We start from the raw sequence: 18,220 nt of genomic DNA on the forward strand, positions 1-18,220 counted from the left end.
GGCCCAAATACCAGATTAGGCTCAAGGCCAATGTTTTTATCACCATTCTCCCAGGCAAAACACAACCAAGTGCTATACTGCACAGCAAATGCAGAAGTCAAATATAGACTTTAACAAGCTCTCAAATTTGATGTAAAAAAAAAGAAAAGAAAAAAAAAAAAGAAAAAAAAGGAGTATGACATTGATCAGATAAACCAATACCAAAACCAAGTAAATCAACATTGTGACCAGCAACTGTTAAACAAATAATAATTATTAAGTTCCCTCTAACACGCTGCGGTCAAATCTGTTATCTCAAACCCTTCAAGCCCCACACTGAGTGCCAAAAAGGACTGTTGTGGTTTAACTTCACACAGCCACTTGCTCACTCTCCTGCAGCGGGATGGGGGAAAGAATCTGAAAAGTGAGAAAACTTGTGGGTTGAAATAAAGGCAGTTTAATACATAAAAACCTTCGGCTGGGGCTGCACGGCTAGAAGGCGCGTCCCCTGGGTGGTGGATAGGGGATCCCTCTCTGGAGGGTGCACCGGATAAAATTGAAGAAGGTGCCGCGAACCAACGCAGCCTAAGGGAAGGCCACCCTGACAGAAAAACCACTGGCCCTCCAAGTCATGGGGGTTGGGCAGGAGGCCAACTACCTCCTCCTGGGAAGAAAAAAAAAAAAAAAAAAAAAAAAAAGTTGCAGAAACGACGAGCATCAGAAATGGCGGGGATGGAGAAAATCGGTAACGAAGTGAGGAGGAGGAGATGGAGCTGGATCGGTCGTGTCCTGAGAGGGAAACCAACGGAAGATGCTGCGCTGTGGCCCTTGGGACTCCAGAGCACGCAGCCGCAGACTGATCGAAGTGGAAGAACGATGTTCGCGCCTTGTGTGCCTCCTGGCACTGAGAGAATTCAGATTCAGATAATACATAAAAAAACCAAATAAAACAAAGAAAAGCAAACCCAAGAAAAACAAATGATGCAAAAAACCCCCAATTGCTCACCACCAGCTGAGCAATGCCCAGACAGTCCCTGAGCAACTGCTGTTTGGGTAAACTTTCTCCACAGTTTTTATTGCTGAGCACATCATCACGTGATCTGGGATATCCCTCTGGTCAGCTGGGGTCAGCTGTCCCGCCTGCGTGCCCTCCCAGCTTCTTGTGCACCCCCATCCTACTCGCTGGTGGGGCGGTGCGAGAAGCAGAAAAGGCCTTGACTCTGTGTAAGCACTGCTCAGCCATAGCTAAAACATCCCTGTGTTATCAACTATGTTTTCACCAAATCCAAAACATAGCACCATACTAGCTACCGTGAAGAAAATTAACTCTATCCCAGCCAAAACCAGTACAGAGCCTAAGTCTTTATAAATGAAGAATAACCCTTATTAGATACTTAATTTGCATGTTGTGGAAGTGACAGCAGAAAAGGGAGGCTGGTACAGAATGAATTATTCAAGAGGTAAACCCCAACAATTATAATCTTAGCATATCTAAAACCAAAACAATACATTAGAGGGTGTGTTCTCTCATATAAACGCATCATGTAAGATTATAAACAAAGTGTCTGTAGTCGTAGAGTTGAACACATACTAGTCATTAATACCACCCTATGTAAACCTATGTCAACCTTTTGTCAACTACATTTCACTATTTTTCACAGGCCAACTTTCAGCAAGTAAGCAACACAGTTACGCATATATTTAGAGGTATAGAAATATACATAGATACATATTCAATTATGAATACATACTACATTTATGGGTTGGTTAGCAAAAGAATTTTAAACAAACAAGAATTTTGTTTCAGAAACATAACTGGAAAAAGCAGAGTTATCCAGCATTTCGCTGCCAGGATGAGCTGTTTTGGAAAAATCTTTGATGAGTAATGGCAACATGCGAGTTTCATGCTATGCTACAGAAAATGACAGTAAACCTTATGTCATAAGGAAAAGTTGATTTCTACTGTCATTTGATGAAAAGTTTTGAAGATTTCCTAATATTAACTGTACTGGTGAGTAACAACCAGTACTGTAATGTGCTACTTGAGTCAAACATGATGGATCCAAAACTGATGTCTTAACTAATAACCTAAATTCCCTTTATTGACAAGGAATATGAAACACACCCTAGAAGTTTCTGCATCTCGTCTCATTCTTAAGCTGCAAAAAGCCAATTTTTTTTTTTTTTTTTTTTAATCAAGCTTTCATCTTTCCCCAGTCTCAGGGACAAATCTGAAATAAAAACCAGAGCACACAGTGAGAAAAGTAACTACTTTTTTCCTTTTAATATAGATGTAGTACAGAATGTTTAATTACAGCAGGACAGTGCTTCCAGTTAAATAAAATTAAAAACCTTTATTTTCCCCAAATATAAAATTACTAAATTAATGTCTTAAAAGAATAAGAATATGGAAAAAGCTTTAAATTATACCACCATTTACCACAGTAACCATGATCACCAATTACATACTCCATTGCTTTGGCAAAAAAGTTTTTTTCTCTTAATAACTGCATATAAACCTAACATAGCAAAGACTGTATACATCTTTATATTGCACTTATTTATACACAGGAATAAATGAACTGTAAAGTCTGCATATACTTGGAATGAGCAAAATTTCCACAATAAACTGAAAGCAGAAGGATAAGAGCTGGTATGAATATTAAAAAATGCTTAGAAATGTAATACATTTATGTACAGACTGTATGGACTGTATTAACAAACAATATGTACATAACAATTTACTACTATTGGTATTTTAGTATAACTCAGTGTTCATTAATACAGACCTTTGGTTGTATTTAGTTGTTTAATAAGATCTAAGCTCACATACCTCCAAAATGCAACAAGGTATAAAATAAAGCACAACAATTTGCCAAATGGTACAAAAACTACTATTGTCAGTTCCATTAAACCCAAAAAACTAGTGTCTCTGTCTAGCCCCAAAATAGTTCTTGTACTTGGAATCAGTCTCTATGTGCCATACACAAAAAGAACACCTGAATGTTACATATCTGCAAAATTACATCCCACAACACTTTTTTGTAATGTGCAATTAATTTTAATAATACTTTCTAATGAAAAAGAGAAATTAACTTCAACTTTATAATTTTCCAACACGCACCTCTGCAATGACATTGTGAATGCTTTTAAGTGTTACCAGCAAGATTAAAAAAATATATGTGCGCCTCCCTTACTCTAAAAGACTATTACCAGTAACTGCTATTTGCTAAGTGTGCTCAGACATTCGTATAATTATGCAGCTTGCACGTGCCCAACATTTAGCTTCAAAATCATCCTGAGTTTGCACACAATGAAGCAAATCCACATACTTGAAAAAAAAAAAGAACATACTTTCCTTTACAAAACAATCATGCAACTGAAGAAGAATTGGGCATCCCATGAACTGTTGTGCTTGTTGGAGTTCCACTTATGGCGTTGAAAATGTGTAGCGAATTAGGCATAACGCTGGCCTTTTCTTCAACCGGAGTAATCTTAAAATGAAAAACACGTATTTACCAAAATGTTACAAAATGACACAAGGATTTATAAAACAGATAAGCAGCCCATCATGACATCGGTTATCAGCTCAACTTTTTAGTACTTTCTCAATTGCACAGAACTTTTTGGGGATCGTTACTCTTTTCAGCCATCCTCTACTAGATTTAGGAGGGCAGTAGTTATTTCTCCAACATTGGTTCTCTTCATTTAGGTATTACGCTGTACCCTCTAGAGGAAGATTCAATAGCTTCTCTCATTTCTCTTGTTAACTTCCAAAAGGAGTTTCACAAGGACAACAGGCTTGCTTTTTGCCCTTTTTTGTTTGTTTTCTTTTTTTTTTTTTTTTGACTTCGAGATAGGATTTGAGCATTTCTTATCAAAAGCTATCAAAGCACCAAAAAGACTTCATTCTTAACAGCTCTATATTTACTGATGCTAAGACTAGGAATATTGGTAAGAAAGGAATTACATAAAGATTAGACACACTAAGAGCAGAAGTAAAGAAAACTAATTACCATCCCATCTGATCATATTGGCAAGCAGCAGAGGAGAAAAAAGAAAAATCTGTTAAGATTCTTTTCTATATTTTTCATAACAAAATTTTTGCAGTTGTTTAAAATCCACACTATTATAAGACAGCCAATAGGTTTTTTTCAGTGACGTTAGAAAAAACATTGTGAGAAACTCTTTTTCCAAATACAGCAATAGGCAGGCATACAAAGGTGACATTTTTAAAGATTTCAGTGAAGAGCCTCATGATTCTAAGCCTTCAGGGGAGGGATCAATGTAATTTAAAAACAAAAAACAAAAAACCCAACCCGACAACATAGCATGTTTTAATTATTTACAACTAATTACATTTTTGTAAAAAGAACACCATGGTAGGCTAATAGTACGCATTACTGCAGTCAGTGCTGTACTTTCATATTCTGTTCACACCACCTTACAGGTATCAGTTGTTTGCCCCTTCTTCTCTTTGTTTACTTTTAGACAATGTGATTTACTCCTGAAGTTTCAGGCATTACATGCTTTTTCTTATTGTCGATCTTTGGAAACACACACACCTGAGCATTTTGTAAGCATATATATCTTGTATTGAGTTCAAAGTGTTTTTTCTTGTGTACAAACTGTCATTATATCCTTTTACTTTTTCCTACGCCAGAGCAATATTAATCTTTCATTTATTATCCTTATCATTAAATTATTTGACCAAAACATTTTCCTCTCTTTTCTGAAGGCATCTTCTGTACAGCTGTCTAATTCTCCCATATACCTCGTTCATCTTTATCAGCTGTCCAATCAGTTATCCTCCTTTCTGAAGCCCTCCCCTGCTTTCTGCTTTTCAATACATCACATTGAAATGCAGTCAAACTGTCTCATTTTTGTCAGCTAAGCAATCTCTTTTCCTGCTCCAGGGATGTTTCAAAACTGTTTTTTTCTACATGCATATCTGAAGGACACTTCTAAAAAAAAAAAAAAAAAAAAAAACAAACCAAACAAACCCAAACAAAACAAAACAAACAACACATGGATTCTGAGATAATGGCATCACACCCTACAAACCTTGTTTCAGAATATTCTCTGTCATTGGTGGTTAAAAAAAAGTTAGTTTTGTGGTAAGCTTTCCCCTGTGATAGTGTAACAAAAGAATAAGAGAATGAAAACAAAGCCTATGCGCTTGCTGTATTCTTGTCCTTCACCATAATTGTATCATAGCACAGAGCTATTCATAGCACAGTACCTGAGAAAACCACATCAGGAAATAAGGGAGAGCAAGAAAGTGTGTGAAGTGAACTTTAGACACTTGACACATTTTTGAACAGAAAAAAAAAATCACCACAGAAGTTTTGGATACCATCTAAGCAAGGGCAGAATAAAGGCAAATCTTTTTTAGATAAGCCTACAGATAAGCTGTTATACCGGCAAGCTGACTAACTTTTTGAGCAAGTATTTCTTGGATAATAGTAGAGTAATTTAGAGATGTCAAAAAATAGTAAATGGGTAAAGTCATTGTACACCTGAAGGATGCAATCCTGGAAAAATGCTGGAAGATTAACAGAGGGTTTAAATGTCAGCTAGACTGAACGCTTCAGGTAGGTCTCAAGTTTGATTTTTCCTGTAAAATTTGATTTCTGAGTAAAGCCTATAGTTTTCGTACAGACAAAAGAAACTCAGAGCTCCTCTTTGTATCAACTGGTTATCCAGACTAGGATGCATTGGCTCCTAGACCAAGAAAAGTTGCTATTGTGGTCATACGTCTAAGGAAGTCTCATAGACATGTGTATTTGTAAGGTAAAATATTATCAGAAAAACACAGGTATTTCGTGTGGGCCAGAAAGACAAGTCTTGAGGGTTAAGAACTATGAGCCACTCTATAGCTCTGGAAAAAGATTATACACAGAACAGCGGATGAAAGAAACCTGAAGACATGAATATGATGAACACAAATGTCAAGGCGGCAGGGATCAAGCAGGAATCTTCAGCCCTTCCTGTCCTCCTGGAAATAATACCCTTGCCTCTGAAGTCAGGAGACATTTCTACCATAGATTCTAGATGCAAGGTCCTACATGTCACTCCACGAGAGTTCTGGTTTTCCTTTTCTCCTATCTCCAGCTTGTCTGTAGTGCATTGCCCTCAAGAAAATGTGTTGGAATACCTCTTGAAAGACGTTTAACTCTTTGTTGCAAAAGTAAATGCTTACACCTCCAAAATCTGAAGAAAAAGGGCTAAGCTTACAGATCAAATTCCCCTACAGTTCCCATGAAGTATGGACTATAATGAACTTTTTGGGTCACTGAATAGAGACCCCTGTAACTACTACACATATGAAGTATAAATGATGCATATATTCATGTCATTCAATTTGTTTTATCTTTACTGTAGTCTTCCTCTCCTACAAAAAAAATAGGCTGGTGCCAACCAGATTTACTTTCTTAATGAGGAAGACTTAATTCTGAAGGTCAAGAAAGCATCTGAAGAAAATTCACTAAGAGAAAAAAATACAAGGAAGTTCCACAATTCCATGATATGTTTATACTCCAATAGAAGAAGAAAGGAAAAAAAAAGAGAGAGAAAATCCTTTTACATAAAGCATTACATGCACTTCTCTAGTGAGTTCACATTACAGCTACATTCTGAATGCTGGTATGTATAATTTAATTTCAGCACATACTTGTTCATGCATTATTTCGGAAAGCTCTTTTGCCATTTCTCTGTAGTTGGCCTTCATTTCTTCTTGATATTCCAACTGATCTTCCTTTATAAGTCGTTCATTTACACCCAGAGCGTGCCCACAAGCTTCAACAAATTGCCTGATTTAGATAAAATAATAAAAAACCATCTCCATCAGGAATACAAAATCCAAAAGATTAATTCAAAATGCCAGCTTAAAGTATGTTTTTAATGCAGTCAGAACACTATAAATGTTCAAAGTTTAAAAAAAAAAAAATTATATCAGTTGGGGGGGGGAGAGGGGGGAAGGAATCAATCTTCCCGCCCCCCAAAAAACCCATACCTAAACACTTCCTTTAGTAGCTTTACTTTATTGTCCGGATATCTTTTGGTGTTTGTGTCATCTAAGAAAGCTCTTGCATATGCTAACGGACCAGCATTAACCTAAAAAGAACAAGAATTACAAAATAAAGTCAGTTCTCTGACGCATTGTCTTAGCAATGACAGATACTACAGGCATCTGTTTGATTTGCTTTTCTTAGGAGAACACGCTGATTTCAAAAAAGCTAGACTTATTTCATAAGATGACTGCTGGAGTTGGAACATAAAAGCAGGAGAGGTCTTTACAGCACTCTGTATGAACCTGTTCTGGCACAAAGAAACCACTTGGATGATGTGGCAAAGTAACTGCTGATAGTGCCGATTTGTCATCTGTGTTTATGAAATTAGGGTGGGAAAATGAGGAAAATGAGCTAAATCTACTACGGTTTGGTCTGCTTCTCTATTGAAAACACTCTTCCAAACTGAAAATTCTGCAATAAATAGCAGAAGTTTAGTTGCGCTGTTATGGCACCTACATGAAAAGTAGATTCAACGATCTCTGACTCATCCCTATTATTTTTTTATATTAACAGTAAGAGCCCTTCCCTTCTCATCCCAACTGCTAGCTTGACAACTTCCTGATTCTGGAACCTTGGTTGGGTTTTTTATTTTCTCTTCAACATGGCAACGGTTCATTTCAGATAACCGTGTTTACTGTTCCTTTGATTTGAATCAGTTAAAAATAATAGAGCAACACTTTTGCCATTGCATTCTTATTGATTTGCATACCATATTGATTAATACATGCTACAATTGCTTTATGTACCCTATTTTGGTGAATCTGATGGTTTCTTTATAGATTCAGTTCTTGCTTGCCTTAGGCAAAACAAAATGTTGCACAGTGAGATTTTCTACTATTACCCTCCTCCTGTATTTTGGCACTCCCTCTTCATCTCCATAGGGATCTGACCAAAATACAAAAGCAATGAAGACCATGTTGAACCTACTGTGAGCAGACCTACATCTAGGCAAAATATGTTCATTCATCCTCATATGGGAAGTCACTATTTTATGGTAGTTTCAGCTTTACACCAAAACCTGGTGGGGCTCCTACCACCATAGATTCCAGAGATAAATCTTAATCCTTTCGTGTAACTGTCCATGATCAGTGTTTATATGAAATACTTTTATTGCTTTTCCTATGCTGGAAATAACCACAAACAGTGAGCACATTTCTAATTTAGGACATTCTTGAATATACAGGATAGAAACTAATGATAAAATGCTACTTTATATAATTTTTCAGGGACAGAAGCAAGCGAAATAGCTCAATAGCAAAGTATATGGTCTTACCTGAACACTGACACTTCCTTGTAGCTTCAGCTGCAATTTGATCATATCTACTTCAGCTGAAGAGCAAAGCTGCCTCAGTTCTGCAACTTTTTTACTCATTTCGTCAATGGCTACTTCAATTGGGTTTAAATCAGTATGGTGCTGGTACATGACTGGAATGCGCTTTTTCACATATGGAAAACAATGTATAGCTATGGACGGAAACAAGTTTAATATAGTTAGAAAAAGGTTTTTGAATACAGTGTGTTTGGATAGAATTTTATGCTAGAACCGCATTTTGATGTAATTAGTTGCCAAATTTAATAATGTATTATATAATTAGAAATACTACTAAATGTACAGGGAAACAAAATATTGCATAGCTTTACAATTGTCATTACTGCTAATAATAATAACCAAGAAATAAACCATTGGAACTTAATTCATATAAGAACTGTAAAAAGAATTGCTTATCATCCACATCTCTCAAAGAGGAGGAGAATCAAAAATAGAAAAGCTGTATTTTCTATTTCCTCACAAGTAGTAGCTATGGACAGCTGACATGATAAAGTCATCTATTTAAGTTGTTTTTACCACTATATTAAGACAGTGATACAAAAGCTCACACTTAACAGACAAAACACAAAATAGTTTTTTTCTAAGAACAAGGGAAGTTGGACTCCAGATTCACAATTCTTGAAGCTTAAGGAAAAAAAAAAACCAAAATTATTTGAGGATTATCCCTTGAAGAAACCAATCTGAAAACCTAGTTTTGGCTAAAAATATGAAAAGTATTGTAGCTGATAGCTATAAAGAACTTCAAGTGAAATGGAAAAACCCATACAGAAGAGAGTTAGACAATTTGAATTAATGCTTCCAGTCAAAGCGCAACTTGTTATTTCACAAATTCAGATTTACGCATTATACAGAAACATCGCCAAACACACCGTAACTTTTAATTATCTCCCTTAAAAGTATAATAAAATGTTTTGTATCACTGAATCAAACATCTTTAAAGTTTGAACCTAGATGGCACTCTCTCTCGCTTCTAAAGCTAACAAATGAGAAACTAAAGCACAGTGATTAGTCCAAAGTCACAATTGAATAGAGGTTGGAAATCCAACCAGAACCTGCCTTCGGGCTCTTTTAGCTGCTTGTAGACAAAAGAACCAATGTTGCATTTAAGGGGCCCACGGAAAGAAAGAATGCTGAAAACCCCCATACCCCAACCAGCAAGCATAATACCACCATGGCAACGTTTTATAGCAAAGAGGTGAGCACAGGGAAGGGCGAAGGGAGAGATGCAGACATCCCGTTATTAAAAAAAAAAAAAAAAACAACCAACAAATTATTTAAAAGTAAAGGGTAGTTAGAACATAGTCAAATATGAGATTTTACTTTCTTTTTCCAATGCTTAGGGCTTAAGAAATCACACAATGATATATGTATTCTCAGATGGTCATTTATAAGCATTTGCATATCATTTATTTTCAAGTATGTACTAATTTTGAAAGGTTGTTTTGTCTAGCAGTATTTTGGTATACTTTGCAATTCTTGTCACCTCCAACAGCCATGTATGAAATCTTCTAAAGGATTTTTTTCTGACAAAATAGACAACATATAGAAAAACGTAGTATCAAGAATTAAGTATAAAAAACAAAATAAAAGAGCAGTTTTCTTTTAAAGGAAATTTCCATTCAATCAGTACCTGTTAAAATAGTCCGTCGCTTACACTGTTCTTCCACTCCTCCTTGTCTTTTACCAGCTTGAGTAAAAGGCATCTCAAACATAAAGCGACGAATGTTGTGAGTCCTTTCAAAATCTGTTTTTCTTTCTTGCAACTCTTTTTCTTCAAAGTATGGAATTACATGTGTAACTTGAATATATGCATATTTTGAATCTAAATCCTTAGGATTTACCTTAAAAACATGACCAAAAAAAAAAAAAAAAAAATCAAATAGCTACATTGTGAATAAAGTGGATTTAATTGTAGCCACACAACTTTCAGTAATTAAATTTGGTCTCTTAACCTGTAAATTACTGAAAACACAGGAGATGTTAACGCTCTCATGGGGCTTCCCTGCATTCAGTTTCTATTAGGAAGACAACACAGCTAGATGTATTACAACATGTTGTGGGTTTGTTTTTGTTTTTTTTTTTTTTTTTTTTTTTTAAACACTCATTATTGATAATTGCTATACGCAGAGCTGCAAACAAAAACATAATACAGAGTTATACCCATGATTAACATTGGAAAGGCACAGGTACAGAAAACCCAGAAACAAATACTTGTCCTCCATGACAACTGATACAACAGGAGACAGGAGACCAAAAATTGCTAGTGATAAAAAAAAAAAAAGTTAAGAATTAAAAATAAAATCCTACATTGTAAATAGTTCAGATATCACCTTCAGAAAGCACTCCTCCCAACCTGTCCGTCCCAACTCTGACACCCTATGAGGGTCCCAAAGAATATACTAGTGGGAGCATGGCAAATTGAAGGCGTCACTGTTCAGTTAATTTTGGTTCTAGAACTGGATGAGTAAGAGCCTTATGGACTGGCAGGTCTTTAATTTGGTAAAAGCAGCAACTAGTCTCTAGTACCAACCGATAAGGCCTCGTAAGTCTTTGTGATCTTACTGGTAGAATCAAGGAACAGAAGGGAAAGGAGATGATAATAAGAGACAACCACCATAAAGTCTGAATCCAAACAAAAGTTAAGAATTGACTGAGGAAGGGAATGAAAGGAATGCAGAGAGGCATCTTGTGCAGTATGTGTTCTTCTCAGCATTTGGGATACTGTAGCCCTCTTCAGTTCACTAGTTTTGGAGCCTTCAATTACAAAGGAACGCATTTCCTATGACAAATCTAGACTTAACCAGATGACTTTGTGTAAGCATTTTTTCCTGCAGTTTAAGTGTTTGTAAAATTGAACAGGCTCAGAGACACAGGCAAAGGATAACAAGAGCAACTGATACAGAGTTAAAATGTTATTTACATATGGTACTTTTCTCAGAAGAGGGGTCTGTTTCTTACTTCAGAAGAAAGTCTGGACTCTGTTCTTGAGAAGCAGAAAAAGGAAAAACTTTGAAAGAATGACTGTGCATGAACTGGCAAGAAATATAGCTAAAGATAACACAGGATATGATCATAATGCAAACTTGTTCTAAGATACAATTATTATTTTGAGAGGTAACACTATGGAAATTAAGCTTTTTGGTTGTTCTTAAAGGTAAACTTAATAGGAGATGGTATTTCCTCTCATGCTCTTCAACCAGTAGAGTTTTTAAACACATACGTTTGTGTACCAAATGAGTAACAGACAGTGATCCCACAGTATTTCAAGTGGATTAGTGGAAGTAATATATTAGAATTTTTTAGACAGAATAAAGATCATACTTTGCCAGAATCCTGAATCATTTTGACATTTTCAGACCCAAATTTGTCCGAGTAGAGTTTTTGGAGTCTTTGGGAAATTTCTGAGAGAGGTGTGAGTTTAGGCTCTTTATAGATGTATTCCTTTCCATCTTCATCCTCAAAGAATCCCTGTAAAAAATGAAGTAATCAAAATCTTGGGAAAAAAAACTGCATAGGACAATGATTAAGATGAACATAATGTATATGGTTTAAAGCAAATCTAAACATTTAACATCAGGATTCAAGCAAACTTAAACAAAAAAAAAAAATTAAAATCTAAGTAAAAAAGGTTTCCTAAGAGAATAAAAAAAACCACAGAAAAACATAATTATCTACTACAGAATGAGTGGAAGATAATGGAAACACACAGTTAAAATTTTACGGTTTGTTGTAATCTTATGGTGTGCCAAGCCTTTGAAATAACTTTTCTTCACTTTTATTTAAAAGTGAACTTTCAGCACTGTTTCACTTGCCAAAACAGAGATCTTGTTGCCAAACAGGACTACCTGATTCACAAGTGAGAATTTTGGCAACGGTTTACATCAAAATAATCTGAAAAATTTCTTTATGTAGTAATAAAAAAATTAAATTCCAGAAAGTGAAATTTAATTTATGTAAAAATCTTAAATTTATGTTGTACTATATTGGCATAAGCTTCTTTATTTTTATTGCATAAAGCATTTATTTTAAAACCATAACTAAATGCAATATAGATTACATGGAAAGTGAAACAGGTCACTGGTTTAAAACAAGCCATGTCCAAGTTCACGTTTGAAATCAGAAAATAAATATTTTTGTCATAAATGAAACAGACAAAATAGAAAAGCACAACATATCATGTATAAACACAGGTTAGATTGACAAAAGTACCCACATCAAACTAAGGTGAAATGCAGTAGATTTTACTGCATCGCTTGCTTTGTAAGCAGTTTCTGTAATTACCTCAACATCTGTTTCACTGTCTGTAAACTGGTATTGCTATAAAGTTATAAAAGACAACAGAATACATGTAAAGTTATACTGCTTAGAGTATTTTACAATTCTCCATGCTCAGCTGAACAATTAGCAACTGGGCTATGCATGTAGAATGTGGATTACTTGATACTGCGTGATACCACACGGATACATATGCATTCTAGACATATATTAGAGGATGTGAAGCTGTCCAATACACAGCCAGAACTTTTGTTTGAAGCATGCAATACTGATGCATAGAAAAGAGTGATTTGTTCTCTAAATGGAACTTAAGTTTTTTTTTTATTGCAATGGCTATTAATGCATACCAATCTAAGAAGCAGCCTTGCAAACCACACTGTAGCACTACAGACATTAAGTCAATACATTGCTAAGAACCAACATTATAGAAAACTTACCGCTGCCTTAAGGTAGTAAATAAAAGAAGAAAAAGAAAAAAATGCAGAAAATTTACTGAGGAAGATAAGGAAGAATTGTATTGGAATTGATAGATGTTTTAAACTAAATTATTAATGGTGTTTAATTATTTCTTACAGACCGTATTTCTTGTGCTTTTTATGTCATGGTACCAATATAGATGATGAAATAGTACACCTTGTAAAATAAATTCAGGTTTTTCTTACTGCATAGAGCAGACAAATGACAGTTAAATAATACTCACCTGTCCAAAGAACGCTACCCTGAAATAAGTTCCCAGCAGTCTCTTGCCTGTATGCATAACTTCTGTTACTTTACTGTATGCTCGATGAAGAGTGTCATATAAATGAGCAAGCCTCTAAAAATAAAAGAAAACAATCATGGGGTAAAAGAATAACGTAGAACTTTCCTATCTTAAAACAGCAATGAATGATGTCCCTGCAGTTAATAACTAAAAACATTGTTTTATTGAACAGTAGTAATAGGTTTAGCACTTGTATCAGAATGGCAATATATAAGATTAATTTTTAATTATTTATATTTATTTAAAGAAAGACATTTTTAATTATTTAAAATTAAAACAAAAATTTCAACACACTGATATTTCAGTTACAATTGTAATACTGTTGTTCTGTGAAGTGCAATGTGTCATGCAGTCAGACTAGAAAATTTAGGATTTTTTTCTTGTTCAAATTTACTTATGATGATGAATTTAGTACCTCAAAATCTCTCCGTTTTTCATAAATGGGAATTATAAGTTTATAGATGTCAGCAATGAGTTCATAGCGTTCTGCCTTCCAGAGTCCATCAGCACACTGCTCCAACAATTCCATCAGCACATCCTAGATTTGGATACACATTTGAAAAAGTAAAACAATTCAGTACTCATGAAAAGCACAGCAAATAATTATACCAAAGTTCTTCCCAATGAAAAGGGAGATTCTGCCTCAAAACAAAATTATCTACACATAGTAATTTAAATTATTGTGGGAATCAGAAATTGATAAAAGAAAACAAAACAAAACAGAATGGTATGAGTGTACACATGTACTCTTTGGATTTACCAGGAACAGCATTTTTCTTTTAGATACTCCTGACCTCTTAAGCCTACAAATGACACCTGTGTGAGAACCCAAACTTGTCTTACCTTGTAACATGTTTTTTCAAAGTGTTGTTTCCTTGGGGTTTTTTGGCTTTGCACAAAGAACGTTATTTTTAAAAGGCAGCTATACAAACACTTGACCGTAATTGTTCTGAAGGAAACTATCAAAAATTACATCAACAATAAAACAAAAAGATACAATACCAAAATCTGTACTCAGAAGTGATTATCAAGGTACAACAGTAGAATTTGGTATACTTGGCCCAGAATGAAAAGACATATAACAACAGTTAGAGAAGCTGAGAAATCCTGAAGGGTCAAAACAGAGTCACAAGCAAGAAAACACCTTGGCTTTTTTGGGTTTGATCCTAATATTCTTGTAGCAAAAAGATAGTTATTTAAGGTTAAATAAGAACTATGCTTACCTATATGTTAGAATGGAAGCATACATTTTGCACTAGAGCAGTTACATCATAATTATAAAGTCCCTTCCTTCAGTTTGTCATAATCCTTTATTTTCCATGCATTTAATTTCTACTTCAATAAGCGTAACAAAACTAAGATAACATTATTGCTTTGCTCTAGATTTCATAAATTTAAAATTACAGGGCTAACTCCATTAACTCAGTTATAACAAACAATTTTGCAGATATTACGGAACAGCTTATAGCTCCTGTGACAAAGCTGTCATATACTTGGTCATGGCTTGAGCGTGACAGAACCACAGTGAAGAAGCCCATTCGCATCCACATACCCTAACAGATCTCAGTCCCCTTTAAACATGTCTGGAGCTCCAAGAACCTCCACGAGAATCCAAGTCTGAGACTGAGAGTTGTCAGAAGACATGACATTTCTACTTCTTGAGACCTTCTGGTACCACTCTTGCATTGTAGTGGTGAAGCCAGAAGGTGGAAATAACTCCTTTTATCCTTAAAAGGGATCCAATGCTACTCTATTCCCCTCCTCCCTTGTCAGAGGACTAAGACAGCATAAAGACATCACTAAGAAAAGCTAACTTTAATACTGAGAGCAAAGAAAGACTGAAAAATGCTACCCTCATCCACGTGCTGCAACGGTCCCTAAAACATCTCCTTTCCCCCAATCATTATGGGGTTGTATGGACTCCCCAATATCTCCATCCTCAGCAACCAGGTGGTGAGAACTGAAAGACCAGTGTCACTGCTGGACCGCAAGGGCTGTCCACAAACACTGTTTCATGACAAGAGTCTTAACTCAGGCACCAGAGGGCATCCAAATGCAGCAAAGCTGTAAAATTTTGTTTGCACACAGGAAAAAAATATAAAGAGCAAAAGCTTCATGTGGGAGAGCTGTTAGGAGGGAGGAAAAGAACACAACATTTCTGGACCATCTGTCTCAGTGCTTATCCATCCTCATAGGAAGAGTTTTTTTCCATACATCCAGTCAGAGTTTCTTCCCTTGTAACCCGTGAGAACGGCCTCTTCCTCTTCTGTGGTGCACCTCTTAGAAGAGTCAGATTCGTCCACTAACCACCTTAGGAGCTGGACTTTTTCCAGTTTGTTGATATCCCTGTTGACTTTCGGGGGGCAGCGCTGGGCACAAGATTACAGATGGGGCACCACAAACGCCAAGCAGAAGGGGGAAAACCCACTTCCCTCCACTTCTTGACTCTGCTCTTTCTAATACAACCCAGCATGCAGTTGGCCTTTGCTGCCACAAGGCTACACTGCTGATTCCCATTCAACCTCTTGTCCACTAGAACTCCCAGGTCTTTCTGCAGAGCTGGTGCCTGGCCAGTCCGTCCCCAGCCCGTACTGAGACAGTGGGTGATTTTTTTGCAGGTGCAAGGCTTTGCACTTATCTTTGTAGAACTTTGAGAGGCTTCTGTGTACCTTCAGTTTGAGGTCCCTCTAAATGGCAGCCCTGGCCCCCGGCATATCAGTCATTCCCATTCCATTTAGTTTCATCCAAAAACTTGATGATACACCGTATCCCGTGAGCTAGATTGCTAATGAAGGTGTTAAACAATATCAGCCTGAGGATCCCTGAAGAATACCAGCCTTCACCACCACACTTAAAGTATCTTGTATGTTTGGGCAAGCACCTATTTCTGTTTTTCATAAAGTGCTTTAATATATTGAATTACATTGCATCACTTACAAGAGCTATAACACCATCTGAGCTGTGAAACTCTTCCATTTACCAATCTGCAAGTTAGAATAATTCCTCTCATGGAAAGTCATAGCTAACAAGAGACCAGAAAAAAACAAATAGGAAGGTAGAGATTGACTTAATATCTGTGCTGGAGCTGTATTCTGGCAGAGTTTACTTTGGAAAAAAATAACAAGTCTGAATGAAATTATTTCCAACCTTAATCTACATGGAATCTGGCACCTGCCACAGGCCTGTTAGCCATAGCTCAGACCTCTACAGATGGACTGCTTACAGCAAAGTCTAGCATGGAAAGGATATCAGGTTCCAGGCTTTTACCCTCCTATTTCTGACACCCAGAAGATTTTTAGTTCTGCAAGGAGAATTTGACTTGTGCTGCTGAATACGCTGCCTGGGTAAACAACTGTTTTAATGAAATGCACACAGTAACTTTGTTAAAAAACAAAACAGAATTTTGTTTTTTCAACTGGCTAGTTTAGGAAATGAGTCAGGGTAGAGAGAGAGGCCTGAGAGAGAATTCTTTTAAAATGAGAATTAAATTGAGAATTTTTAACATTTCAATTTTTTAAATGAGAAACTACATAAAGTCTTAAGACAAATTTCACCTAATTAGGAAGACTTTATATGAACTGGAGAATATAAAAGACATTTTGCCCCTTTTAGAAACATGCAGGGGTCCCCCCTGATGCCCCATACTTGTAATTACTCTTTTGGAGATTTACCTCTAAAGTAACTAGCATCCAAGGAAATCTGAACTTTTAAGAAAGAAATTCCACATGACCCTTGTTACCACATATAGGAAGAATTCCCATCAGAGCATCATTTTACTCGGCAGTAGTAAAGTACAGCTTGAAAGATATGTTTCTGATTTCCGTCCCCAATTGATCTGTGATACAATTTTTTTTTTCTTAGACTAATACAGTTTTGCTTATATAAGAACATACTGAGGAAACACTCCATATATGAATATGAACAGGAACATATGAATATTACTTCTATGAAGCAACTAGACTACCTGTTTTGAAATACTTCTGTAAAATACTAGTCATCTTAATGTATCTGTGATTTTTAGTCTACTGTAAACCAAACTGTTCTTCCCTATTAGTACTCTTCCTGGGGTGAACTATAAGAAGTTATCTGAAAAACAGTAATTTTTTTTCAATATTTAATCAGAGTACTACATGGTTAGGTTTAAAAAGGGTTGCATGCAGGGAAAAATGAAATTTGGCAAAGTTTGATCCTTTTGCAAGCTCCACAGGCTTATAATTTTACTCTTGGCTTATGTTCGTTCCATGGAACTACTGAGACATGGAAATAAATTTGCATAGGGTTCAATGACCCAGAAAAAGCAGTATATTCTTTATGCAGGGACTGACTAATGAGAAAAAAAAAAAAAAGACATTCCAATTTAAAAAATACAAAAGAATTTAGCTCTGACAAACAGTTTGTCAGGTAGACGCTGACAAGAATTTCTAACAAAAGTTTCCATCAGCAGTAGTCACTAGAAACCCAACTCTTGGCTCGCTCAGAGCAGCTTACATTTTGCTTTGAGTAACATGCTAAATTCCATGTTGGATTGGGAGAATCAGTGATTTAAAGAATATAGCACATAAATTAAAAAAAAGCAATCTGCTATTGGGTGCCTTTGGAAACAAAAAGCACTATATTTCTCATTTCAAGTAATTTCAACTACTGCCTTCCCAGAAAAAGGTAAGTCTAAAATTTTTGTCTTAAAACTATAGAGCAAAGCAGTACCAGAACTTAGGAGTAAAGCACAGGTACCCTAGGCCTAAACCCAGGCTTAAACCACTAAGTCTTTCATTCGTTTCTCCTAAATCTCTTAGTATAGCCACA

At 35.9% G+C, this 18,220-nt stretch overlaps 1 protein-coding gene across 3 annotated transcripts in view; it reads right to left on the reverse strand.

Moving 5' to 3' along the window:
- Positions 1-2,238: 2,238 nt before the first annotated feature.
- The window catches only part of DOCK9 (dedicator of cytokinesis 9), a gene marked incomplete at its 5' end in the record, with an annotated part of 104,611 nt that continues 88,629 nt past the window's right edge, over positions 2,239-18,220 (reverse strand). For all 3 annotated transcript variants that reach the window (XM_082304817.1, XM_082304818.1, XM_082304819.1), the window contains 8 exons: positions 2,239-3,473; positions 6,653-6,791; positions 6,995-7,095; positions 8,326-8,516; positions 10,013-10,223; positions 11,704-11,850; positions 13,358-13,471; positions 13,833-13,955. In XM_082304817.1, the coding sequence (XP_082160943.1) occupies positions 3,351-3,473; positions 6,653-6,791; positions 6,995-7,095; positions 8,326-8,516; positions 10,013-10,223; positions 11,704-11,850; positions 13,358-13,471; positions 13,833-13,955 (1,149 nt within the window). In that variant the 3' untranslated portion in view covers positions 2,239-3,350. The remainder of the gene's footprint in view (positions 3,474-6,652; positions 6,792-6,994; positions 7,096-8,325; positions 8,517-10,012; positions 10,224-11,703; positions 11,851-13,357; positions 13,472-13,832; positions 13,956-18,220) is intronic.

Source organism: Platalea leucorodia (assembly GCF_965183815.1).
Source record: "Platalea leucorodia genome assembly, chromosome: 2".
Taxonomy (NCBI): domain Eukaryota; kingdom Metazoa; phylum Chordata; class Aves; order Pelecaniformes; family Threskiornithidae; genus Platalea; species Platalea leucorodia.